Here is a 27,868-nt window from a genome sequence, read left to right as displayed (position 1 = left end):
GAATCTTAATGATAAGATGTTAGTCTGTCTTGACAGGGAAAGAAATTTGAACAGCTATGTATTGCTTACGGGTATTATTCTATGGGTAAAAACACAGGCAACATTCAGCCATGTACTTGTTCACCTTATTGATTCCCTTTAAACCTCCACTCCGTTTGAACTAAATGACCGATCGAGACAAGGGGCACAGAAAAACCTTCAACGTTTTCAATGCCCAAGATATTCAACCAAGTGCGATGCCCAAGATATTCAACCTAGTGCGATGCCCAATATATTGAACCTAGTGCGATGCCCAAGATATTCAACCTAGTGCGATGCCCAAGATATTGAACCTAGTGCGATGCCCAAGATATTGAACCTAGTGCGATGCCCAAGATATTCAACCTAGTGCGATGCCCAAGATATTCAACCTAGTGCGATGCCCAAGATATTGAACCTAGTGCGATGCCCAAGATATTCAACCTAGTGCGATGCCCAAGATATTCAACCTAGTGCGATGCCCAAGATATTGAACCTAGTGCGATGCCCAAGATATTCAACCTAGTGCAATGCCCAAGATATTCAACCTCGTGCGATGCCCAAGATATTGAACCTAGTGCGATGCCCAAGATATTCAACCTCGTGCGATGCCCAAGATATTGAACCTAGTGCGATGCCCAAGATATTCAACCTAGTGCGATGCCCAAGATATTGAACCTAGTGCGATGCCCAAGATATTCAACCTAGTGCGATGCCCAAGATATTGAACCTAGTGCGATGCCCAAGATATTCAACCTCGTGCGATGCCCAAGATATTAAACCTAGTGCGATGCCCAAGATATTCAACCTAGTGTGATGCCCAAGATATTAAACCTAGTGTGATGCCCAAGATATTAAACCTAGTGTGATGCCCAGGGTATAATGTGCTAAAGCCCACCTCCAAAATCCAGTTTAAGATTTGTAGTGATAGACTTTTCGATGATGTATTTCTGAACGTTGTTCATATGACCTGAATATTGTGGAGTTTCATGGTGGATAGAGATATTGAGGGAATTATTCCTTCTGAAAACATAGACAAATCCCAAGCCAAGTTTGAACCATTCCATGTTTTGATCAGATAAACTCATAAAATGTGTGGTTGTGATAATGTTGTGAGTGATTTGTTGGAGAATGTTTGTTTTTTTAAGGAATTCATTCCATAGCAGCATCATCTCTCATTGAAACCCATTATGAACATAATGGCACAATTGTTTGATTTTAGTTTAGCCCTTCAATCAAATCGTATTTTCGACCAGAAAATCCCACTTGAACCCCTGCCACATCCTGCATAACATAGTAGCCTATAGACTAAGCTCCCAAAACAACAATCTAATCAACTCATCTGAAAAAATACATCAATGACATCACAGCCAATAGTCCACTCCCAGCCCAGCTCATGAAAAAGTTGCATGCATAGACCTCACCACAAAACCAACACAGAAATCCATGCGTTTTCTGTGCTGCCACAGACATTTTCCTAGTGTAGTTATTCTTGGGCTACTGCGTAGGCCTAATATGCGTCATATACAGTACGTCTCTTCTGTTCGGCTGTATATCTATCTACCAATACAGTCAAGCTGCATTAAGGAGAGAGCTGCTGAAGCACATACAGTGCAGCGCGCTGAGCAGTGAGGTTTGACAGGAGGCACAGGGGGGACTGCTCGATACTTTTCATGCAGACAGTTCCCAGAGAAGACAGAGCAAGACAACTGCACTGCAATTGGACTAATGTGACAAGACCTTTGAGATACAATTAACTGAGTGGGACGTTAAGAAAATGCACCATTTGGGACATTTTGTTTTAATCCTTGATAACCTCTCCTTTAGTCATGTAGCCTAACAACACTTGGTCGAGCAGATTTATTTCGGGATGGTGTTGCTTGTTTTATTTTGCTAAAGCTCCATGTGATTAGAAACCTGCTATGGAGGACCTCTTTATTCAAAATGAATCTGAGCACTGACGATGCCAATTTAAGGGGAAATGGTTCCTTATTGGAATTTCAGGGCGGGAAAGTGGGGATACCGTGGTTGTCAGAGTCGCCTGTCAACTCCACAAATGCCACTGGCAACGGGACGGAGATCGATGAAGTGGATCTTACCCGTGCCATCCTGCTTGGCTTGGTTCTGGGAGCTTTCATCGTGTTTGCCATCGTGGGCAACATCCTTGTCATCCTGGCGGTGGTGACCAACAGGCACCTGCGAACTCCGACCAACTACTTCATTATCAACCTGGCCATCGCCGACCTGCTGCTGGGCACCACCGTGCTGCCGGTGTCTGCCACCCTGGAGATCCTCAACTACTGGGTGTTCGGCAGGGTCTTCTGTGACATCTGGGCGGCGTTGGATGTTTTGTGCTGCACCGCGTCCATTATGAGCCTGTGCGTCATTTCAATCGACCGTTACATCGGGGTGAGCCACCCGCTGCAGTACCTGAGCATCGTGACTGAGAAGCGGGCACTTCTGGCCATGCTCGGGGTGTGGGTGCTCTCGGTGGTCATCTCCATTGGACCCCTCCTTGGGTGGAAGCAGCCGCCATCGCCGGACGACACGGTGTGCCTCATCACAGAGGAACCGTTTTACGCACTCTTTTCCTCCCTCGGGTCCTTCTATATACCGTTGGTTGTTATCTTGTCCATGTATTTTAGGGTTTATGTGGTCGCCAAGCGAACCACCAAGAACCTGGAGGCTGGGGTGATGAGAGAGAGAATGAATACGAGTGAGCTGACGCTCAGGATCCACAGGGGATCCCAGATGCATGATGACACAGGCGGAGGCACCAGCAAGGGCCGTGCAACCCAGGCGAGGAGCTCCCTGGCAGTGAAACTTCTGAAATTCTCCCGGGAGAAGAAAGCAGCTAAAACTTTGGGGGTCGTGGTTGGAATGTTTACGCTTTGCTGGCTGCCGTTCTTCCTAGCCTTACCCATCGGTAGGTATATTTTACCATATATATTGACCCTTTTCCAAATTAATATCCAAACACGCCTTTTACATAAAACTATCTTGATCAATATGAATATTTGACACAGAAGTCCAGCAGTTAAATGAAACAATGATAATAATCATAATAATATGATACTGTAGCCTACAATTAAAATAACCCTCAATATTTGATAATACACATACAAAAATATTATGGTACATTTAAATATGTTTTGCTGCCATGTTTCATTTTGCAAGCAAACTGCTGAAAAGTGGCTGAGAAGATGTTTCTTTTTTTATCTGGAAGTAAATCTATGTGGCCTTCGGGTCCCATTCAGAGAGAACTGTTCCATAAATCCCATCTCCAGAATGTTGGCACTGACCATGGCCTATATGATAATATCCATCCATTAATTTACTGACATGATTTATCAGCATGATGCCTGCGTCCCAAATGACACCCTATTCCCTATAATGGACTGCTTTTGACCAAATCCCTATGGACCCTGGTTAAAAGTATTACACTAATGGGATATGGTGCTTTTTGGGACGCAAACAATATGTATGGCATATTGGACTTTATTATTCTGCAGTGGGGGTCTACTACCTTGCCAAACAACAAACAGTTGTCTATAGCAGAGACTAATGCCCATGGTGTCACCATGTCAGGGTGGGGTTAACTTAACCAGCTGTAAGACATAATACTTAGAGGTATGGACCATAATTCCTTAATCATATTACTAGGTCCTAGGAGGTTTTCCTGAGCCGGAGTCTTATGGTCAAGAAAATGCCACATACACTGACCTGAGCTTCCTGGGCCTCTCTCTTATCTGAAATGGGGATCCTCAGCCCCAGGGCCAGTAGGGCTAGTGGAGTCTAGAGGGGCCAGTGGGGGGCGGTAGGGTCTAGTGGAGTCTAGAGGGGCCAGTGGGGGGGCGGTAGGGGTTAGTGGAGTCTAGAGGGGCCAGTGGGGGCGGTAGGGGTTAGTGGAGTCTAGAGTGGACAGTGGGGGGTGGTAGGGGTTAGTGGAGTCTAGAGGGGCCAGTGGGGGGCGGTAGGGGTTAGTGGAATCTGGAGGGGCCAGTGGGGGGGTAGGGGTTAGTGGAGTCTAGAGGGGCCAGTGGGGGGCGGTAGGGGTTAGTGGAGTCTAGAGGGGCCAGTGGGGGGCGGTAGGGACTAGTGGAGTCTAGAGGGGCCAGTGGGGGCGGTAGGGGTTAGTGGAGTCTAGAGGGGACAGTGGGGGCGGTAGGGGTTAGTGGAGTCTAGAGGGGCCAGTGGGGGGGCGGTAGGGGTTAGTGGAGTCCAGAGGGGCCAGTGGGGGGCGGTAGGGGTTAGTGGAGTCTAGAGGGGCCAGTGGGGGCGGTAGGGGTTAGTGGAGTCTAGAGGGGCCAGTGGGGGCGGTAGGGGTTAGTGGAGTCTAGAGGGGCCAGTGGGGGGCGGTAGGGACTAGTGGAATCTGGAGGGGCCAGTGGGGGGCGGTAGGGGTTAGTGGACAGAGCAGTGCAGATAGACGAGGAAAACGTTCATCATTATTTACTGCTGCTGTTTTCAGGGAGACCTCTGCTCTGTCCTTCCCCTTCTCTGTGCCTCTATCTCTAAGAGGTCTGTTCCAGTATGGTAATATACTGTGTCAGCTATCTATTAAAACCCTAATAAACCAGATGCAGTCAATCACTAAAACTCCTGATATATGCATTGGCAGTCGTGTAAAGTAACTAAATCAAAATATTTTAAGACGTTTTTGGGGGCGTCTGTACTTTATTATTTATATTTTTCACAACTTTTACTTTTACCACACTACGTTCCTAAAGAAAAGAAATGTATGTACTTTTTACTCCCATAAATTTCCCCTTACACCCAAGAGTATTCGTTACATTTTGAAAGCTCAGGCAGGACAGCAATATGGCCCAAATCACACATCTATCAATATAACGTGTTGTCATCACTACTGCCTCAGTTCTGGCACACTCACTAAACACATATACTGTGTTTCTAAGTGATGTCTGAGTTGTGAAGTGTGCCCCTGGATGTCTTGACTTTAAAAACAAAAAACTTAAGTTTTTACGGCCAAAATGTTTGCTTAATATAAGGAATTTTACTCCAGTAACATCATGACAATTGAGTACTTTTTCCACCACTGTACTTAAGTAAATGTAAACCCAGATACTTTTAGACCTTTATTCAATTAGTATTTTACTGGGGGACTTTCACTTCTATTTGGGTAATTTTCTATTCTATTGGGAAATTTTCTAATCTTTACTTTTACTCAAGTATGACAATTGAGTACTTTTTCCACCACTGTGGATTGGCTTGGGACAGTTGTGAATGCATGCACTGAACCAGAGCATGCAGAGCTCCAGTCATTAGAAATAATGTAGAGCACTTGAATTGTGAACGAGTTTGTGCTTATCAGGAAGTACTTATCCGTAGTGCACTTATGAGGAGTCTGCAGTCCTAACTTCGACTAGAACTATTAGTTAATTAAAATTAAAAAATGATGTTTTAAGCGAGAAGTAGGAATTGGTCTGAAGCCTAAAATGAAAGGACATTCACATGAGCACCACAACGTGTACTCCACGCATGCTTTACCAAGGTTTTTCAGCACACAGCTTTGACCTACTACAGTAGCTCTGTTGGTCTATTGTACTTCCAACAATGTGTAGGCAGGTTGCTTAACATTCCAAACTTCTCAAACAGCCTAATTCATTCTCTTAGAGGAGGGGCTCCCACAACAACGTGATTTGTACTGTATACAAGGCAATGTATTGCATTTTCCCCAGCTTACACTAGCTCCTTCCACTACCTTTACACGCTTTTTTATTATTATATGAAAGCAAGCTTTACTTCTATACTTATAGACTTAAAGACCAACAGGCTTCATTGAGCTATTGTCTTGTAGTAATGTGGCGCCTGCCTGTATTTCCTTAAACCTATATTTTAACAATACATGTCATTGAAAAATAAATACACTGCTCAAAAAAATAAAGGGAACACTTAAACAACACAATGTAACTCCAAGGCAATCACACTTTTGTGAAATCAAACTGTCCACTTAGGAAGCAACACTGATTGACAATACATTTCACAGGCTGTTGTGCAAATGGAATAGACAACAGGTGGAAATTATAGGCAATTAGTAAGACACCCCCAATAAAGGAGTGGTTCTGCAGGTGGGGCCCACAGACCACTTCTCAGTTCCTATGCTTCCAGGCTGATGTTTTGGTCACTTTTGAATGCTGGCGGTACTTTCACTCTAGTGGTAGCATGAGACGGAGTCTACAACCCACACAAGTGGCTCAGGTAGTGCAGCTCATCCAGGATGGAACATCAATGTGAGCTGTGGCAAGAAGGTTTGCTGTGTCTGTCAGCGTAGTGTCCAGAGCATGGAGGCGCTACCAGGAGACAGGCCAGTACATCAGGAGACGTGGAGGAGGCCGTAGGAGGGCAACAGCCCAGCAGCAGGACCGCTACCTCCGCCTTTGTGCAAGGAGGAGCAGGAGGAGCACTGCCAGAGGCCTGCAAAATGACCTCCAGCAGGCCACAAATGTGCTTGTGTCTGCTCAAACGGTCAGAAATAGACTCCATGAGGTTGGTATGAGGGCCCGACGTCCACAGGTGGGGGTTGTGCTTACAGCCCAACACCGTGTAGGACGTTTGGCATTTGCCAGAGAACACCAAGATTGGCAAATTCGCCACTGGCGCACTGTGCTCTTCACAGATGAAAGCATGTTCACACTGAGCACATGTGACAGACGTGACAGAGATGCCGTGGAGAACGTTCTGCTGCCTGCAACATCCTCCAGCATGACCGGTTTGGCGGTGGGTCAGTCTTGGTGTGGGGTTGGCATTTCTTTGGGGGGCCGCATAGCCCTCCAAGTGCTCGCCAGAGGTAGCCTAACTGCCATTAGGTACCGAGATGAGATCCCCAGACCCCTTGTGAGACCATATGCTGGTGCGGTTGGCCCTGGGTTCCTCCTAATGCAAGACAATGCTAGACCTCATCTGGCTGGAGCAGCAGTTCCTGCAAGAAGACTGGACCGGCCCGCTCCATCCAGGCCTGAATCCAACACATCTGGGACTGTGCATCCACAGACCACAGACTGTCCAGGAGTTGGTGGATGCTTTAGTCCAGGTCTGGGAGGAGATCCTTCAGGAAACCATCCACCACCTCATCAGGAGCATGCCCAGGCGTTGTAGGGAGGTCATACAGGCACGTGGAGGCCACACACACTACTGAGCCTCGTTTTCACTTGTTTTAAGGACATCACATCAAAGTTGGATCAGCCTGTAGTGTGGTTTTCCACTTTAATTTTGTGTGACTCCAAATCCAGACCTCAATGTGTTGATAAATTTGATTTCCATTGATCATTTTTGTATGCTTTTGTTGTCAGCACATTCAACTATGTAAAGAAAAAAGTATTTAATAAGAATATTTAATTCATTCAGATCTGGGATGTGTTATTTTAGTGTTCCCTTTATTTTTTTGAGCAGTGTATATTTCATAACACCTTTGTTGGTCAGTGTGTACCCAACTTAACAACAGGGGTTGATATAAAAATCCAAATAACTTCACAGATCTTCATTGTAAAGGGTTTAAACACTGTTTCCCATGCTTGTTCAATAAACCATAAACAATTAGTGAACATGCACCTGTGGAACGGTCGTTAAGACACTAACAGCTTGCAGACGCTAGGCAATTAAAGCCACAGTTATGAAGATTTAGGACAGTAAAGAGGCCTTTCTACTGACTCTGAAAAACACCAAAAGAAATATGTCCAGGATCCCTGCTCATCTGCGTGCCTTAGGCATGCTGCAAGGAGGCATAAGGACTGCAGCAATGTCCGTACTGTGAGACGCCTAAGACAGCACTACAGGGACACAGGATGGACAGCTGATTGTCCTCGCAGTGGCAGACCACGTGTAACACCTGCACAAGATCAGTACATCTGAACATCACACCTGCGGGACAGGTGCTGGAGTTACACCAGGAATGCACAATCCCCCCATCAGTGCTCAGACTGTCCGCAATAGGCTGACAGAGGCTGGACTGAGGGCTTGTAGGCTTGTTGTAAGGCAGGTCCTCATACAAATATTTACACATGTTAATTTTGCTGAAAATAAACGCAGTTGACAGTGAGAAGACGTTTATTTTTTTGGTGAGTTTAGATATAGTGGTCTATAGAGCATGTCTTCAAACCTGATTTATATAACCATTAGTTTACCTGTGTAATATTGACATCAGATCAGAACCATTTGTCAAACATGGTCCTGTTTTATCAATTGCTGTGCTGATCAATGGACAGTTCATTACCTCTTTTAAATGACTATGTAGCAATTCTTAGCTGTGCGTCAATCTCAGTAACATTATTTTAAAACCCCCCATCAAAATCCGTCAGTTTAAGCTAGAGATATCTGCATGGGCTGACTCTGAATCCACTCCATCCACCTATGTCGGCCTTCCACGTCTGTGGTGGAAGATGGTCGCTCTACAGCGATGTGTGTCAGACCATGAAAAATTGGTCTTCTCATGAAAATGCCTGTAGCGTCAGAACAGTTTGGCCTAATATGACCACTGGAAAGATAAGACACTGTGTTGTTCTCCATTTTGCTCTACAACCACCACAAATGTCACAGGATAATGGACTTTACAGTGTCCTGCTGTTGAAATAATATATATAAAATAAAATATATATTATTTGAACAGCAGGACACTGTAAAGTCCATTATCCCTCTGAAGACTATGAATTAGGCTGTTTGAGAAGGTTTGAATGTTAAGCAACCTGCCTACACGTTGTTTTAAGTACAATAGACCAACAGAGCTACTGTAGTAGGTCAAAGCTGTGTGCAGGAAAACCTTGGTAGAGCATGGGTGAAGTACACATTGTCGGGCTCATGTGAATTTCCTTTCTTTTTCAGCTTCAGACCAATGCCTACTTCTCACTTAAAACCTTGTTTAATGTTTTGGGTTTCCATGGTTTTACATGCAACATTATTATACAACGTTATAATACAATATAACACAGAAATAAAAGTTAAGTAAAAGTAAACAATAATCACAAATGGCAATAGAAATAATGTAGTTGTTACTATTTATTTAATATTAACAGCTTATTTTCCGGAGGGAAGCAAAAACCAGAAACCCATTTAAGCCAGTATGGAGTAAACTGGAAAACTTTTCTCTGATCTCTCTTCTACATTCATGTGGATGCGACCATGTTTACAAATAATCCTGAACGAATTGTGAATAACGATGAGTGAGAAAGTTATAGACACACAAATATCATACCTCCAAGACATGCTAACCTCACCTGTTCTTGTAATGGTGAGAGGTTATCGTATATTGGGGGTATGATATTTGTGTGTCTGTAAGTTTGTCACTCTTAATCATTTAGCTGCAGATGCTCTTCGTAGTGCTGTACACAGCTGTCCAAGTCCAGTAAAAGAGCACACATTCCCCCATTTTTAAATGGCAGTAGAAATATGAAAACATACATAAGTGCTACTGATGTGTGATGTGTGTGATGTAGGCTAGTCTACTGTGTACATGTGTATGTGCTGAAGTTGTTTGTCAGATCCAATTTGGCCAGCTTGACAAATTTCTTAGCTTCTCAAATGACAGAAATATTCCCATAGAGATGGCCTGGTGATAAATGAATCAGCAGGTTTGCACATTTCTACGGGATAGGTGCATGCCAGGTCGCAATTGTAAATGAGAACTTAACCTACCTGGTTAAATAAAGGTGAAATAAAAAAAATATTTAAAAAATGCCCACAATCCGCCACCCTGCCATTAAGCAGTGTGTCCATGGGATGTACCGTAGGGATGGTGTGCATCTGACGGTTGAGGGCAACAACAACTTACTTGAGAGTTTGAGAGCTGGTCTCGCCACCGTTCTCTCCTCTGTAGTAGCAAGACACGCACACTAGTACAAGTGCAGGTCCCACTTCGTCACCTTGCCACTCAACGATGCCCAACCAACCCAAAGGCTCCTTTAAGAGCCTAATAAACACCTAATAAATTAAAATAAGCACACACCATGTGTGTGTGCACCAGTGTGTGTGTCAGGAAGAGAGGGGGCGTCAAAAACTATACACTACATTTTTTTTGTCAAAATATTCCAGGACTTTCAAATCCCAGGGCGGTGACGCTAACCGTTACAAACACTGTTAGAGGTAAGTCAACTTGACACTGCATTTCAATGGACAGTCTGGTGATGGCAGCCACGTTCATTCCAAAATTGCTTTAGTTGTTCATTCACTCAGTACTGATTGAACATAATTTTTCTTGCATGTTTTGACAGTGCACAGGTGGCGCAAGCAAGCAGTGAGGGGGTTCCTTTATTTGGCCTGGGTGACTGGGTGAGAAGTGATTGCATTTCTTTTTTGAACTGGGCTGCCTTCTGGGCGTGAAGCAGGTGCCCCGCTCTGGCCAACGACGGTGAAGTCGGCTCATAAGAAAGTGGTGTAGTCAAGCAGGAGTGATGAGTAAGATTCTGTTTTCAAATGCAGAAGTGATTGCTTTTAATAAAAAAACGCTTTATCTGCCTTCCTAATGAAAACTAAATAGAAAATGTAAACATGTATTTTAAGGAATAGAGATGTTGTATGTTTTTGGACGATGCACCATGCTGCCTTTTTACTGTCTGGCAAAGATTACTGCTTGTTTTGAGAAGGATCCTCCACCCTCCCTTTTTTCACCTGATGGTGTGATGGGCCATTGCTCTGTTCAACCCGGGCCAGAGTAATAGAACTCCCTCAAAAAATTGTCTGACAACCCTAATGCTAACGATAACGACCCTGTCAACAATCCGTTATAGTGGTTCTCGGTAAACGGCCAGACAGATCATGACGAATCAAGTTGATTTGTGAATTTTCATCAACATTGGTTTCATACTGGCTTAGCTATGATAATAAGGAGATTTTAATTTAACATTGAGCGCCAACCGGTGCGACTATAATTACTGCAGCCTTGTGGAAATGTGCTTTTTGACAGGCCCTGGCCTTAAGCCTGTCGCATGCTTCCCAGTCGAAAAAGGTTGCGCATATATTATGAGTACACTTTGTGACATTTTTGTTAGTTTTGGTGTTCGGCAGGGTTTGCGCAAAAAATATTTGTCACTATTTGGTCGACATTACTTTTCCTAGTAGGAGTGAGAATGATGGATGTTTATTGTCAGTCAATGAAACATGACTAGTTTTCATGTATATTTTTTCACTTGAGAAATTCTGCATCAAACATTCTCTGTAAACATTTCTAACAGATTTCTTGGATCATTTTAGATTAATTCTGACTATTTTGAAGAAGTGTAAACTGGCTATGTTGTTGCTACTGCATCTCAAGAGAGACAAACAGTATTATTGCCTCTTTTTTCCTGTTTTTCAATCTAAAGTCTTTTAAGGGACTCGAGACACAGACGTTCACTTTGCCTTGGAGCAAAGAACCTAATATGAAGTCTCCTTAAGAACCCCCCACTGCTACACACACACACACACACACAAACAAACATACACACACACACACACACACACACACACACACACACACACACACACACACACACACACACACACACACACACACACACACACACACACACACACACACACACACACACACACACACACACACACACACACACACACACACATTATGCGTTCCTATCCGAGATGAGGTTGCTGGTCACTAAACAAGGTCGGACAGCAGCAGGAGATTCCTCCTACCGCTCTAAGGAACATTTCATTAGATAACAGAAGCACAGAAATCTGGGCACATCCTGAGAACATTGTGAAGTTGTGTTGTGTTGATCCTGAGGGTTCTTTGGAGTGGGAAGAGGAGGGGGGCGTAAGAATGAGGACAGCTCTGGACTGTTTGTTTAAGACCAATCAACAGATAGCCACGAGACAAATATCCTGATTATTAGGGGCCAGTACAATACAGTGTATCATGTTACTTTACAGTACAGCCTTGTTTCACTTTAGGGGCTATTTTAAGCTGCGCTGCAAGAGTTGTGAATCCAAGCATAGATACAGTAGGAACAGTGGACCACGTACATCAATAGTGTTTACATAACCACACCATACAGTGGAATACTCGACCTCTTCTCGACTCCTCGTCAGTATATTATGACGATCCTGTAGTCGTATCCTCACCCATCTATTCTCCCTATCCTATAGTCTGTAAATGCTGCTCTTCTGAGCTTAACTGTCTGGCTCATTAGCTCAAAGTCTAAAGCCCCAGTAATAGTTGCCTGATAGGAGCAGAAACACACAAGCTCCATCACACACACATTGTGACGACCCTGAAGTCAAAACCGTTACAACATGCACTCCGAAGACGTGGATGTCGATTATGGAAGCCCCCCACACCTCTCTGATTCAGAGGGGCTGGGTTAAATGCGGAAGACACATTTCAGTTAAATGCATTCAGTTGTACAACTGACTAGGTATCCCCCTTTCCCTTTGACACACGCACACACACAAACACACACACGTATGCATGCGTGCACACACACACACGCACACACACACACACACACACACACACACACACACACACACACACACACACACACACACACACACACACACACACACACACACACACACACACACACACACACACACACACACACACACACACACACACACACATCCTCTCTCTCCCAGCCCAGCTCCACTCCCACTGCCTTCATCAGCCTACCTCCTCCCACCAAGGGGGATTTCCTGTGAGCCGCTCATTACACCCAACCACTGCAATCACTAGTCTGTGGTCGATGTAATGTAACTAGAGTGATGGCTGGCTGTGCTCCTAGCGGCTCCTCTCTCCTCAAACTCATGTTGATTTCAGAACACATGCCAGGTGGCCTGAGGGTCTTTTTTCCAGCGTGGATGTTTTGTGTAACTACGGCTCATAGGAGTCTGCCGCCTGACTTCAAAGCACAAAATAGACGGACACATGCACACACAAACACACACGCACACATAGACTAATGAAGGTCACTGACGTGGGCAACCAGTAGCCCAGTGTTAATCACTTCCTGAAAGGATACACAGGTGTCAGTATTCATCTCTGTGTGTAAGACACACAGCTATATAACCTGTAGGATTCATGCTCTATCAGACCTGCTTACTGAACTGAACTTTCTCACAGAAAGAAGCTGAGAATGTGTTATTCCCCAAAGAGAGACCCATCCTTTAACAAGTACAGTAAACCAATGTGCCTAATTGTATCTCCATAGAATGAGAATGAGATGCAGAGGTTTATCTGTAATATTGCCATCCCAGAGGGCACAAAATCCATCAGCTTCTATCAACGAATATGCCTTCAATATACAGGTAAATGCCCAAATAAAGGAAACACCAACATAAAGTGTCTAAATAGGGCATTGGGTCACCACGAGACAGAACAGTTTCAATGCACCTTGGCATTGAACATTTGTCTGGAACTCTATTGGAGGGATGCGACACCATTTTTCCACAAGATATACCATCATTTGGTGTTTTGTTGATGGAGGTGGGAAAGTGTTTCCTTTATTTTGGCAGTTACCTGTACATCTCCCTCGTTAGCTGCAGTAAATGAAGGTGGGACATCTAAAGGCTGTCTCTCTGATCTCAGCCAGTCAGTGAAAAATCATTTATACTCAGGGGATAATTGTGTTATTTTCTCTGCATACATTTCCCTGGACAATTTAACCCATAAAAGTGTATATTTATAAGAACACCCAGCACTTGTTATTTAGCCAATGGTGAAGGCAGCATGTCCAAACGTGACAATTTGTATTTATAAAACAGTGTGTTTGTGTGAGGCAGTGTTGTATTTGTGTGTGATTGAGACGGTGGAGCTGTGTGTGTGTGTGTGTGTGTGTGTGTGTGTGTGTGTGTGTGTGTGTGTGTGTGTGTGTGTGTGTGTGTGTGTGTGTGTGTGTGTGTGTGTGTGTGTGTGTGTGTGTGTGTGTGTGTGTGTGTCTCGATGTGTCTCAATGTGTGTATGTCTCCACCTGCGTGTGTCCATGTTGTGCTTACGCAGTGAGGCCGCTGGCCCCTGTGCTCTGGGGGTAATTGAAATGGTGTTTTGAAGGGAAGAATAATGAGAATGCTAAGTGTCAGAGGAGTGATGTCGATACAGAGGGGATGGCAGGTGAGCCTTGTGACCGAGCTGCCATGGACCACTGGACAGGGTCACTAAAGCAAGGGCGCAGGGACATCAAATGAATGCACCGATAATATCTGAATTCCGTGTCTTTCATTCAAAGCAATAACACTTTCCCTCGGCTTACATCGTTCATCACATATGTATGTAGGCTATGTCACCAAGAAACCAGGTTTTTATAACACCAGACATATCTTACTGTACATACCTAATGGACATTCTATCATTCCGGTCTGAGTGTGTGATTTTCTCTCCCCTCAACACTGATCTTAGACACCTCTTTGCATGTGTGTACATGTGTGTGTGGTCATAAAGCTATCGAACACACCATCAGTGAGAATAACAGGATGCGTTGCTTCCTCAGGACGTTCCTGCAGATGCTCCTGTTGTTTCTTACGCTGTGTAATGTTTGATTTATCTTACCTTTATTTCAACAGGAAGTCCCATTGAGACCAAGGTCTCTTTTGGAAGGGAGCATCTTACAACAACAAATTACACAGAGGGAACACCCCAGAAAAAAAAACACAAAGATAAAAGAAACAAATGAAACGTTTTGTGCCATGTGTAAAGTAATGTGTTAAGTTCTGTGTAAAATAATGTAATAATGTGCGAGTGAAGGTTGTTTGTCTGCAGGAAGGAGGTGCAAACACTGTTTTCAGTGGACGGGATCAGACCATTGGAGAAACAATAGTTCTCCCTAAGTTCTTCCCCCATCCCATTGTCTTTCATGTACCACCGGACACTGGCTACACGCCGTGCCAAACAGTTGACAGTTTATACTGACAGTTATGAATAGGAATTCAATATAAACACTGGCAAAAGGATACTGTAGAACAAAGTGTCATACACACAAAGTGCAGCTAAAACACACAAAACAATCTACAATAATACACGTAGCTTTCAAAGCTAAATATCACAAAGGACCTCCTGAGCAAACATGCAGGAAAAAGCTCTCCCGGTTTCTCTCCTGTTGTGTTCTTATCTTTCTTCTGTCCTCTCTAATCCTCTGTGTGTGTCAAATCAAATCAACCGTTATTGGTCACGTACACAGATCTACAGGTGTTATAGACCAGGGCAGTCCAGAATATAATTGTCCTGTGTTTTATATATGCAGTATATTCGGAAAGTATTCAGACCCTTTGACTTTTTCACATTTTGTTATGTTGCAGCCTTATTCTAAAACTGATTAAATAGTTTTCCCCCTCATTAACCGACACACAAGACCCCATAATGACAAAGCGTAAAAGGTTGTTTTTCCAAATGTATGGAAAACAAAGCAAAAATACCTTATTTATATAAGTATTCAGACCCTTTGCTATGAGACTCAAAATTGAGCTCAGGTGCATCCTGTTTCCATTGATCATCCTTGAGATGTTTCTACATCTTGATTATGGTAAATTAAATTGATTGGACATGATTTGGAAAGGCACACACCTGTCTATATAAGGTCCCACACTTGACAGTACATGTCAGAACAAAAACTAAGGAATTGTCCGTAGAGCTCCAAGACAGGATTGTGTCGAGACACAGATCTGAGGAAGGGTATACATTTTTGTTTTCAGCAGTGAAGGTTTCCAAGAACACAGTGGCCTCCATCAACAAATGGAAGAAGTTTGGATCCACCAAGACTCTTCCTAGAGCTGGCTACCCAGACAAACTGAGCAATCAGGGGAGAAGGGCCTTGGTCACGGAGGTGACCAAGAACCTGGTGGTCACTCTGACAGAGCTCCAGAGTTTCTCTGTGGAGATGGGAGAACCTTCTAAAAGGACAACCATTTCCTCAGCTCTCTATCAATCAGGCCTTCATGGTAGAGTGTCCAGACAGAAGCCACTCCTCAGTAAAAGGTACATGACAGCCTGTTTGGAGTTTACCGAAAGGCACCTAAAGGACTCTCCGATCATGAGAAACAAGATTCTCTGGTCTGATGAAACCAAGATTGAACTCGTTGACCTGAATTCCGATCATCACATCTGGGGGAAACCTAGCACCACCCCTACGGTGAAGCATGGTGGTGGCAGCATCATGCTGTGGGGATTTTTTTCAGCAGCAGGGACTAGGAGAATGGTCAGGATCGAAGGAAAGATGAACGGAGCAAAGTACAAAGAGATCCTTAATGAAAACCTTCTCCAGAGCGCTCAGGACCGCAGACTGGGGTGAAACCTGTTTTTGCTTTGTCATTAGTGCGTATTGTGATGTCATTAGTGGGTATTGTGATGTCATTAGTGGGTATTGTGTGTAGATCGATGAAGATTTTTTTTATTTCATCAATTTTAGAATAAGGCTGTAACATAAAAAAATGTGGATAAAGTCAAGGGGTCTGAATGGAATAATGCTGTGAAATTGTGAAAATTATGATAATACCCTTTTAGTGTAAGAGCTGTTTGAAAAGATGGCCTGAAATTTCTACCTGTTTTGGTGGGATGGAGTTTTGGCCTGACACCAGGCGGTATATATAGTCAATAGACTAATAAGAAAGATCTTTCCAAACCTATCTGTCAATAATAGCTAGTTGAGAAGTGTCTCTTTCTAAGAGGCTATTGATTTGATATTGAGATAAAAACATCTCCATTGAAACATTAACAATCCAAAGTAGATATATTAGGGTGAGCAGTGTCAGAATCGAGAATCTAAATATGAATACATGGTGTGTATAGACAGTTTATAATTGGTTAAACATAATTATATGTTAAGTAATAGATATATTAGGATGAGCTTAATCCTCTGATAATCCTCTTTGTACATGAGTGTGTGTGTTGGGTTGAGTTGACACAGTGGCTGTGTGTATTGGTCCAGGCACTGTGGTCTAGGCACTGACCCATGGTCGTGGCCCCCAGGGGACTCTCTGTGTGTGTGTGTAGAGCCCACTCCTGACAGAGAGGCAGACAGGAACACAGCTTTGTTGGCATGGGCTCATACCAGGCTAACGGCCCCTCTGTGGTTCCCTGGCCCCTTGGAGGAAGTGAAGCTTCCCACTACCCACTGGTTCTCCTCTCAGTCCCAGTACACTGCTCCTTTAATTTGGCACAAAACCTTTAGCTCTGGCCAAGGACAGAGAGAGAGAGAGAGAGAGAGAGAGAGAGAGAGAGAGAGAGAGAGAGAGAGAGAGAGAGAGAGAGAGAGAGAGAGAGAGATCAGCCAATCTCTCTGTGTGTGGCAGGGATGGCAAGGATGCACTGTTTACTGTGAGGCTTGAGTCACAGATGGCACAACGCATTTGCAATTAGGATAATCTGTGTGTGTGTTTTGGTCTGTGAGATAGAGAGAGTGAGAGAGAGAGCGAGAGAGAGAGAGAGAGAGAGAGAGAGAGAGAGAGAGAGAGAGAGAGAGAGAGAGAGAGAGAGAGAGAGAGAGGGAGAGAGAGAGAGATCAGCCAATCTCTCTGTGTGTGGCAGGGATGGCAAGGATGCACTGTTTACTGTGAGGCTTGAGTCACAGATGGCACAACGCATTTGCAATTAGGATAATCTGTGTGTGTGTTTTGGTCCGTGAGATGGAGAAAGCGAAAGAGAGACAGAGGGAGAATGTTCTCTGTACGTGGCTTGACCTCCTGTACAGTACATGTATGAAACAGTGTTCACTGGCTGGTATTTCAGACGTCCACAGTAAATGAGATTACATAACCAGGAATTGATGCAGCGTAGGACTGCTTGAGATGCAGAATAGGTTGGGCATTAAGCCCCCAACTATCTACTTCTATCCCTTCCTCCCCCCATTTACCTTCCTCTTTCTTTCTTTCTTTCTTTCTCTGTCTGTCTGTCTCTCTCTCTGTCTCTCTCTGTCGCTCTCTTTCTGTCCATCTCCCTCCATCGCTGTCTTTCAATCTTTCTCTATCTCTCTCTATTATGTGTTTCCATTGCCAAAGTAAGTGAAATAGAAAATAAACAAAAGTGAAATAAACAATAAAAAATGTACAGTAAACAAAAGTTCCACTCTCTCTCAAGTCTGGCACCACGTCGGGTCTGGGGTAAGAGTAGGAAAGGATTCCCTGGACAGGGCCCAGTCAGGGGTAAAGGATGAACTGGGTCATACCACTAGAGTTGTGCCTGTAAAATGAGAGTCTTTGACAATACACACCACACTTTCAAACAGTAGATAATAATAATAATAATATATGCCATTTAGCAGACGCTTTTATCCAAAGCGACTTACAGTCATGTGTGCATACATTCTACGTATGGGTGGTCCCGGGAATCGAACCCACTACCCTGGCGTTACAAGCGCCATGCTCTACCAGAGTGTGTCAGATTGTCTACAATGTTTGCTTATGTATAAATTAATTTGAAAATGATGTTGTGCTTTGTCGTAGGAAGTCTGGAGCAATTAATATTATGACTGTTTTCGTAGTTGTGTCATGCGCTATGGAGTGGTAGTGTTATGCGATACTATATTCTAAATGCATTACTTAGTTGTGGTTCAGACAATGTTACCACTACCAGATGACAGTGTTACCATTACCAGATGACAGTGATACCATTACTAGATGACAGTGTTACCATTACCAGATGACAGTGTGACCATTACTAGATGACAGTGTTACCATTACCAGATGACAGTGTGACCATTACTAGATGACAGTGTTACCATTACCAGATGACAGTGTTACCATTACTAGATGACAGTGTTACCATTACCAGATGACAGTGTGACCATTACTAGATGACAGTGTTACCATTACCAGATGACAGTGTTACCATTACTAGATGACAGTGTTACCATTACTAGATGACAGTGTTACCATTACTAGATGACAGTGTTACCACTACCAGATGACAGTGTGACCATTACTAGATGACAGTGTTACCATTACTAGATGACAGTGTTACCATTACTAGATGACAGTGTGACCACTACTAGATGACAGTGTTACCATTACTAGATGACAGTGTTACCATTACTAGATGACAGTGTGACCATTACTAGATGACAGTGTTACCATTACCAGATGGCAGTGTTACCATTACTAGATGACAGTGTTACCATTACTAGATGACAGTGTTACCACTACCAGATGACAGTGTGACCATTACTAGATGACAGTGTTACCATTACTAGATGACAGTGTGACCATAACTAGATGACAGTGTTACCATTACTAGATGACAGTGTTACCATTACTAGATGACAGTGTTACCATTACTAGATGACAGTGTTACCACTACCAGATGACAGTGTTAAAATTACCAGATTACAGTGTTACCATTACCATATGACAGTGTTACCATTACTAGATGACAGTGTTACCATTACTAGATGACAGTGTTACCACTACCAGATGACAGTGTTAAAATTACCAGATGACAGTGTTACCATTACCAGATGACAGTGTTACCATTACTAGATGACAGTGTTACCACTACCAGATGACAGTGTTACCATTACTAGATGACAGTGTTACCATTACCAGATGACAGTGTTACCATTACTAGATGACAGTGTTACCATTACCAGATGACAGTGTTACCATTACTAGATGACAGTGTTACCATTACTAGATGACAGAGTTACCAATACCAGATGACAGTGTTACCATTACTAGATGACAGTGTTACCATTACTAGATGACAGTGTTACCATTACCAGATGACAGTGTTACCATTACCAGATGACAGTGTTACAATTACCAGATGACAGGGTTACCATTACTAGATGACAGTGTTACCATTACCAGATGACAGTGTTACCATTACCAGATGACAGTGTTACCACGACCAGATGACAGTGTTACCATTACCAGATGACAGTGTTACCATTACCAGATGACAGTGTTACCATTACTAGATACAGTGTTACCATTACCAGATGACAGTGTTACCATTAACAGATGACAGTGTTACCATTACTAGATGACAGTGTTACCATTACCAGATGACAGTGTTACCATTACCAGATGACAGTGTTATCATTACTAGATGACAGTGTTACCATTATCAGATGACAGTGTGACCATTACTAGATGACAGTGTTACCATTACCAGATGACAGTGTTACCATTACCAGATGACAGTGTTATCATTACTAGATGACAGTGTTACCATTATCAGATGACAGTGTGACCATTACTAGATGACAGTGTTACCACTACCAGATGACAGTATGACCATTACTAGATTACAGTGTTACCAATACCAGATGACAGTGTGACCATTACTAGATGACAGTGTTACCAATACCAGATGACAGTGTTACCATTACTAGATGACAGTGTTACCATTACCAGATGACAGTGTTACCATTACCAGATGACAGTGTGACCATTACCAGATGACAGTGTTACCATTACCAGATGACAGTGTGACCATTACTAGATGACAGTGTTACCAATACCAGATGACAGTGTGACCATTACTAGATGACAATGTGACCATTACTAGATGACAGTGTTACCAATACCAGATGACAGTGTGACCATTACTAGATTACAGTGTTACCAATACCAGATGACAGTGTGACCATTACTAGATGACAGTGTTACCAATACCAGATGACAGTGTTACCATTACTAGATGACAGTGTTACCATTACCAGATGACAGTGTTACCATTACCAGATGACAGTGTGACCATTACCAGATGACAGTGTGACCATTACTAGATGACAGTGTGACCATTACTAGATGACAGTGTTACCAATACCAGATGACAGTGTTACCATTACCAGATGACAGTGTGACCATTACTAGATGACAGTGTTACCAATACCAGATGACAGTGTGACCATTACCAGATGACAGTGTTACCATTACCAGATGACAGTGTGACCATTACTAGATGACAGTGTGACCATTACTAGATGACAGTGTTACCAATACCAGATGACAGTGTTACCAATACCAGATGACAGTGTGACCATTACTAGATGACAGTGTTACCAATACCAGATGACAGTGTTAGCAGTGCTATCAGATGACAGTGACTACTACTATATGACAGGATTATAATTACCAGTTGACAGTGTGAGTAGTACTACCACATGACCAGTGGTACCAGTACCAGATGACAGTGTTACCAGTACTACCAGATGACAGTTGCACCACTACCACATGACAGTTGTTACCAGTATTACCACATGATAGCTATACCACTTCCAGATGACAGTGTTACCAGTACCAGACGACAGTGTTAACAGTACTATCAGACGACAGTGTTAACAGTACTATCAGACGACAGTGTTAACAGTACTATCAGACGACAGTGTTAACAGTACTATCAGACGACAGTGTTAACAGTACCAGATGACATTGTTACCAGTACTACCAAGTAACAGTGTTACCATTAGTACTACTTCTCTTTATGTTGGTGTCCTGGAAAAGATTCATCTGGAGGAGAAAGAAACACACACATGTGTAGGCGAGGTGTAGGCGAGGTGTAGGCGAGGTGTAGGCTCGCGAAATAAAACACTTAAAAAGAAAAGGAGAGCCGCACACTAGGAGCTCAGATACAATCATGTAATAACCTAACATCCAGAGTTATGACAGACAAGCTGTTTTCATCAGGGTCCTGGAAGAGAACAATATGTGGTTCTCCAGATATTATGTCCTAATTTGTCCTACAACGTTCACACACGATTGCCAGGGATTATAGAGCATCCACAATTTTACCAGGAATGTGATTTTAATTTGGGCCGTTCATCTCCTCAGAGACCAAGTGCGGCTTACCCTACACCACAGACATCATTCAGACAGACGCACACACACACGCACACACGCACACACACACACACACACACACACACACACACACACACACACACACACACACACACACACACACACACACACACACACACACACACACACACACACACACACACACACACACACACACACACACACACACACACACACACACACACACACACACACACACAATAATAGATATCAATCTATTATTTTGAATGCTAGACAATGAACACAATTATTGAATATATTGTTTCAATAAAAATAAAGAACACTGTTAAGATGCCTATTTCTTTAAGTAGTATAATGTGTCTCTCAGTTTGATTTCATTGGTGTTACCACCTTGACAAATCACTGATTACAAAGATATACAAGGACCTTGATTATTCCCTCCAGTAGCAAACAGTAGCAAACTTGAGGGAGGGGCCTATAAATCCTCTTCAGGAACGGACCCTTTTTTTCAATTTTCGCCTAAAATGACATACCCAAATCTAACTGCCTGTAACTCAGGCCCTGAAGCAAGGATATGCATATTATTGATACCATTTGAAAGGAAACACTTTGACGTTTGTGGGAATGTGAAAGGAATGTAGGAGAATGTAACACAATAGATCTTGTAAAAGAAAATACAAAGAAAAAAAACAACCTTTCTTTTGTATTTTTTTTTACACCATCATCTTTGAAATGCAAGAGAAAGGCCATCATGTATTATTCCAGCCCAGCTGCAATTTAGATTTTGGCCACTATATGTCAGCAGTGAAAGTGCAAAGTTTTAGACTGAGCCAATGAACTATTACATTTCTGTTCAAAATGTTGTTTCCAACTGCCCTAATGTGCCTAATTTGTTGCTTTCAACTTTTCATGTTCAAAACTGTGTACTCTCCTCAAACAACAGCATGGTATTCTTTCACTGTAATAGCTACTGTAAATTGGACAGTGCAGTTAGATTAACACAAATTTAAGCTTTCTGACAATATCAGATATGTCTATGTCTTACGAAATTGTCTTGTTACTTACAACCTCATGCTAATAACATTAGCCTACATTAGCTCAACGTCCCGCAGGGGACCCACCGATCCTGAAATACAAATATTACTGGTGACACAATGTTACCATAATGGTAAAGTCATTAAGATACCATATTCATTTATTTAGAATGGGAAGATGTACCAGGGCTCCCAAGTGGCGCAGCGGTCTAAGGCACTGTATCTCAGTGCTAGAAGTATCACTACAGACACCCTGGTTTGAATCCAGGCTGTATCACAACCAGCTGTGATTGAGAGTGCCATAGGGCGGCACACAATTGGCTCAGCATGGTCCTGGTTTGGCAGGTGTAGGCCTGCATTGTAAATAAGAATTTGTTCTTAACTGACTTGCCTAGTTAAATAAAGGTAAACACATTTTTATTTTATTTTTATTTTCTAATTGAAATGCAATGCACAAATGCCACTGTAATTGAAAAATGACCTTGAGATAGCAAGGCTAAGAAGTTTAAGATGCTATGTAGCCTTGAACACATACCGATTCCTGCCCTCTTTTTGAAGAGGTGCATCTCATCTGGAACGTATCTGTCTTCCCTCAGAATGTTGGGGTCATCCCAGGCCCTGTTAGTGTTGTTATGTGTCAATTCCAAGTGGCTAGGTTGGTGTCCGCCAGCCAGGTCCGCCAGTCACATACCTGGGACTAATGTGGCGTCGTTGTCAGAAGAAGTAAACATTATATTTATCTAGTTTAGGATCTCTGGCCTCCTTTACTGTGTCTTCTGGCAATGTTGCAAAAGGCTGCAATGAGCTGTTTTTGTCCCCCGTTATTTATCTTTCACTGAGGCAGTTTACATGTCCAGCTGATTTGGTCCATCATGAACAACATGGTTTCATTACAGCATGCTGCCATCTATTGGACAAAAATATAAGTACACTAGTGAGCTTATCAAGTAGCCTGACGCGTGCAGCTTTATGTATTGACTTCAATGATATAAAGGCTGTTGTCATGAACAGGGAACACAGATCAATACAGATCAATATAAAGCTGTATAACTTGTATCTGTTCTTGTTCCCCCAGGGTCTTTCAACCCAGACTTTCGTCCTCCTGAGACGCTGTTCAAGGTGTTCTTCTGGCTGGGCTACTTCAACTCCTGCCTCAACCCCATCATCTACCCCTGCTACAGCCGAGAGTTCAAACTGGCCTTCATACGCATCCTCCGGTTGGTCTATTACTTTAATACCTATCATATTACTATACTCCTTAATTCATCTGCATCCTCCGGTTGGTCTATTACTTTAATACATATCATATTACTGTACTCCTTAATTCATCTGCATCCTCCGGTTGGTCTATTACTTTAATACCTATCATATTACTGTACTCCTTAATTCATCTGCATCCTCCGGTTGGTCTATTACTTTAATACCTGTCATATTACTGTACTCCTTAATTCATCTGCATCCTCCGGTTGGTCTATTACTTTAATACATATCATATTACTGTACTCCTTAATTCATCTGCATCCTCCGGTTGGTCTATTACTTTAATACCTGTCATATTACTGTACTCCTTAATTCATCTGCATCCTCCGGTTGGTCTATTACTTTAATACCTATCATATTACTGTACTCCTTAATTCATCTGCATCCTCCGGTTGGTCTATTACTTTAATACCTGTCATATTACTGTACTCCTTAATTCATCTGCATCCTCCGGTTGGTCTATTACTTTAATACCTATCATATTACTGTACTCCTTAATTCATCTGCATCCTCTGGTTGGTCTATTACTTTAATACCTGTCATATTACTGTACTCCTTAATTCATCTGCATCCTCCAGTTGGTCTATTACTTTAATACCTATCATATTACTGTACTCCTTAATTCATCTGCATCCTCCGGTTGGCCTTTCGTATTTCTTAGGCCAATGATATAAAATTATGTTAGAGTATGTACATTGTGTCTGTAGCTGTGGAAACAAAAGACACATTTCAATGGACAATGTTTTTAATTAAACATTTTCCCGCCCCTCCCCAACCTTAGATGCCAGTGTCACTATAGAAGTCGCCCAGGCTGGCGGGCTTCCAACTACCGCACCTCCCACTTCAACTCCTCTGGCCACTCACGGAAGAACTCTGCAGAGTCTGGCTACTCACGGAAGAACTCTGCCTGCCTCAACGGGAGCCAGCGCACCCTGCCATCCTCAGCCAGCCCCAGCCCCAGCTACCTGCCGTCCTGCTCAGAGGGGGAGACCCTCTCCACCTGCTGGGCCTCTGCCACCTCCAGGCCCTCCTCTATGCTGCCTGGGAGTCCTGCTGACTGCCAGCTGGGGACACTGAGGGGGGGTGTGGGGGGTGGAGGGACTCAGAGTGGGATGTCTCACAGGAAGTCCAGCCAGGGGGTGTTCTCGTTCCCATGTGGGGAGCGTGAAGGGGACATACCTGAGGATAAGGTTTAACTGTCTGGGAGTCTTACAGCCATCAGTTGTTGTTGAATGATTCCCGATGGGGATTTAAATCATGTTCAGTACCTGATTGATGAGGGGGAGTGATGTATGGTTCCATTTACTGTCAATGGTTCAAGTCAAGTCAAACTGTCAATGGTTTTGTATTGTTGGCATGGACAATGGTTGAAGGAGTAGAGATGGCGCTACAGTGGCCTCTGCTGTATGTTAGCAGGTATTACTGAGCATCAGGGTCTGTCCAGCATCTGTTCAATGGAACAGTGTCAGATGGAGATGACAACAGATGAAGCTGTTTTGTATTTCTCAGAGAAATGATCGAGGGCAATAGTGTAGAAATGGGATAAACCACAAGAACTGTACATTATGGATTTGACCATAGCATACCAATGTATGCATCTGTTTCAAGGCTGTACATACAGGGAGATTCTCGTTTGGGCCAAAGACCGTCGTCCGTCCTCTCTCCTCCGTGACCCAGAAACTAATAAGTGGTTTAATGTTGGAGGAGTGTGTTAATTCGTTAGTGGGAGAACAGAAGAGTGTCTTCCCCTCCTCAATGGCCACCTTTCATCAAGGACACTCATGTGTATCCTAACGCGGAACACTTTTCAAATCTGCCACACCCCCTTTGAATCAGCTTTTAGGTCAGAGGAGAAAAAAATGAACACATTTAAAAATAATATGCTACTTATTGTTTTATCTCTAAATGTATTGAACAACTAATTTCATTTGTTTTGAGCACTTTACACGTGTTTGGGGGATCCACCTGTGTAAATGCAATTCTCCTAGTGATGCGCAAGTGGAAAGGGACCGTCTCATTTCAAACAACTGTATTTTCATCCACGTTCACTCTCCTCGCTGACTCTCCTTGATTAACTTTGACCTTTTTCAAAAGGAGGCGAGAGTGGACGGAGGAGAGAGGACGGAGGAGAGAGGACGCCGGAGGTGAGCAAATCTAAGTTATAAAAGGCCACAGTATTGGCCCTAGGACTGGGAGAGACTATGCTACCTTGGGACTACCTGTAGAACTGCACCCTAATCTGTCATTCCATCTCTTTCAGCTGGTCTGATCTGTAAATGTTTCTGGTCTCCTGGGGCTGTGGTCATTCTCTTTCAGCTGGTCTGATCTGTGATTGTTTCTGGTCTCCTGGGGCTGTGGTCAACCTCTTTCAGTTGGTCTGATCTGTGAATGTTTCTGGTATCCTGGGTCTGTGGTCATTCTCTTTCAGTTGTTCTGATCTGTGAATGTTTCTGGTCTGTGGTCATTATCTTTAAGTTGGTCTGATCTGTGAATGTATCTGTTGTGTGGTCAGTCGGAGAATGGTGCTATATGTAAAGAGCAGATGATCACATTTCTGTTAATGTCACTCATTGTCTTTATGGTGTGTTTGCTTAAATAAAGTATAACCTGGTTTATCTGGTGTAGTAATCATATGGGGAAACATCTAGTGGGTAAATAAAGTCTAACCTGGTTTATCCGGTGTAGTAATCATATGGGGAAACATCTAGTGGGTAAATAAAGTCTAACCTGGTTTATCCGGTGTAGTAATCATATGGGGAAACATCTAGTGGGTAAATAAAGTCTAACCTGGTTTATCTGGTGTAGTAATCATATGGGGAAACATCTAGTGGGTAAATAAAGTCTAACCTGGTTTATCCGGTGTAGTAATCATATGGGGAAACATCTAGTGGGTAAATAAAGTCTAACCTGGTTTATCTGGTGTAGTAATCATATGGGGAAACATCTAGTGGGTAAATAAAGTCTAACCTGGTTTATCTGGTGTAGTAATCATATGGGGAAACATCTAGTGGGTATGAAAAGGTGTGTAGATAACATTGAGGTGTGTTTTGATTTGAGAGAAGAAAAAAAACACTGCTGTGGTTACACTCGCTACTCCATCGATGACAAATTTGATACACTCTGTAAATAAATATATTTCAAAATATTCCTCAAACTGTTATTCATATGTCGAAGATAAAATGTTGTATGTTGCCTACATAGATTAAGGATTCGCAAAGGAGTGGTGTGATGGTAAAAACAGACTGGTATCCAGGCACATTTTCAATGTCATGATCCCTTTTTTTTTACAGACATAAATGGCAATGATAGGCAATGATGAATTCTGCTTTAAGCAGTGATCAAACAGTCCTGAGTGACAGGGGTTGGGAGCAAACAGTGAGACAGTGACAGGAATACATTCAAAGAGTAGAGAGAGAGAGAGAGAGAGAGAGAGAGAGAGAGAGAGCAGGAGAGAGAGAGAGGGTTTATGGTTGTGATAGCGCTGTATCGATCAGGCCTCATCTGAAAGAGCCATATGAAGCCATAGCTACCTAGTCTTCTCATTCATGCCCAGTTACCCCCTGACACCCTAATGCATGCTGGTTAATGATTGACATGTGTAGTGCTGCTATGACCACCCATGGCTGGAGACGCACAGCTGGGAGGTGTAGAGACAAACAGCACTGAGAGGGGACAAGGCAGTCCCTATGATAAAGGAAGAGATTGAGAGTGTCGTCGGAGTCTTAGACTCCAACCGAAAGCTACGGATCAATCGCTCAAACTAAGAGGATATTTATCTATTAATTAAGGGATTTTACCTTCAGCTAAGTCAGGATACATTGAGTTTATATATTTAGTGGGACATATGGCTGAAAGCCTCT

At 43.1% G+C, this 27,868-nt stretch overlaps 1 protein-coding gene across 2 annotated transcripts; it reads left to right on the top strand.

Annotated features, from left to right (window-relative positions):
- The first annotated feature begins 1,448 nt into the window (after positions 1 to 1,448).
- LOC118363353 (alpha-1A adrenergic receptor-like) lies at positions 1,449 to 26,621 on the top strand. Of its 2 annotated transcripts, XR_004821394.2 has the most exons (4): positions 1,449 to 2,944; positions 23,824 to 23,965; positions 24,790 to 26,152; positions 26,269 to 26,621. XR_004821394.2 is itself a non-coding variant. In XM_035744094.2 (3 exons), the coding sequence occupies exons 1-3, from the start codon at positions 1,963 to 1,965 to the stop codon at positions 25,202 to 25,204; spliced, it is 1,539 nt and encodes a 512-aa protein (XP_035599987.1). In that variant the 5' UTR covers positions 1,449 to 1,962; the 3' UTR covers positions 25,205 to 26,621. The 2 variants fall into 2 exon arrangements, 1 of the variants encoding a protein (XP_035599987.1); XM_035744094.2 differs by having other exon boundaries at positions 24,790 to 26,621.
- The last annotated feature ends 1,247 nt before the right edge of the window (positions 26,622 to 27,868 follow it).

Source organism: Oncorhynchus keta, chromosome 30, assembly GCF_023373465.1.
Source record: "Oncorhynchus keta strain PuntledgeMale-10-30-2019 chromosome 30, Oket_V2, whole genome shotgun sequence".
NCBI lineage: Eukaryota > Metazoa > Chordata > Actinopteri > Salmoniformes > Salmonidae > Oncorhynchus > Oncorhynchus keta.
This window is presented reverse-complemented; position numbering and strand designations above follow the sequence as displayed.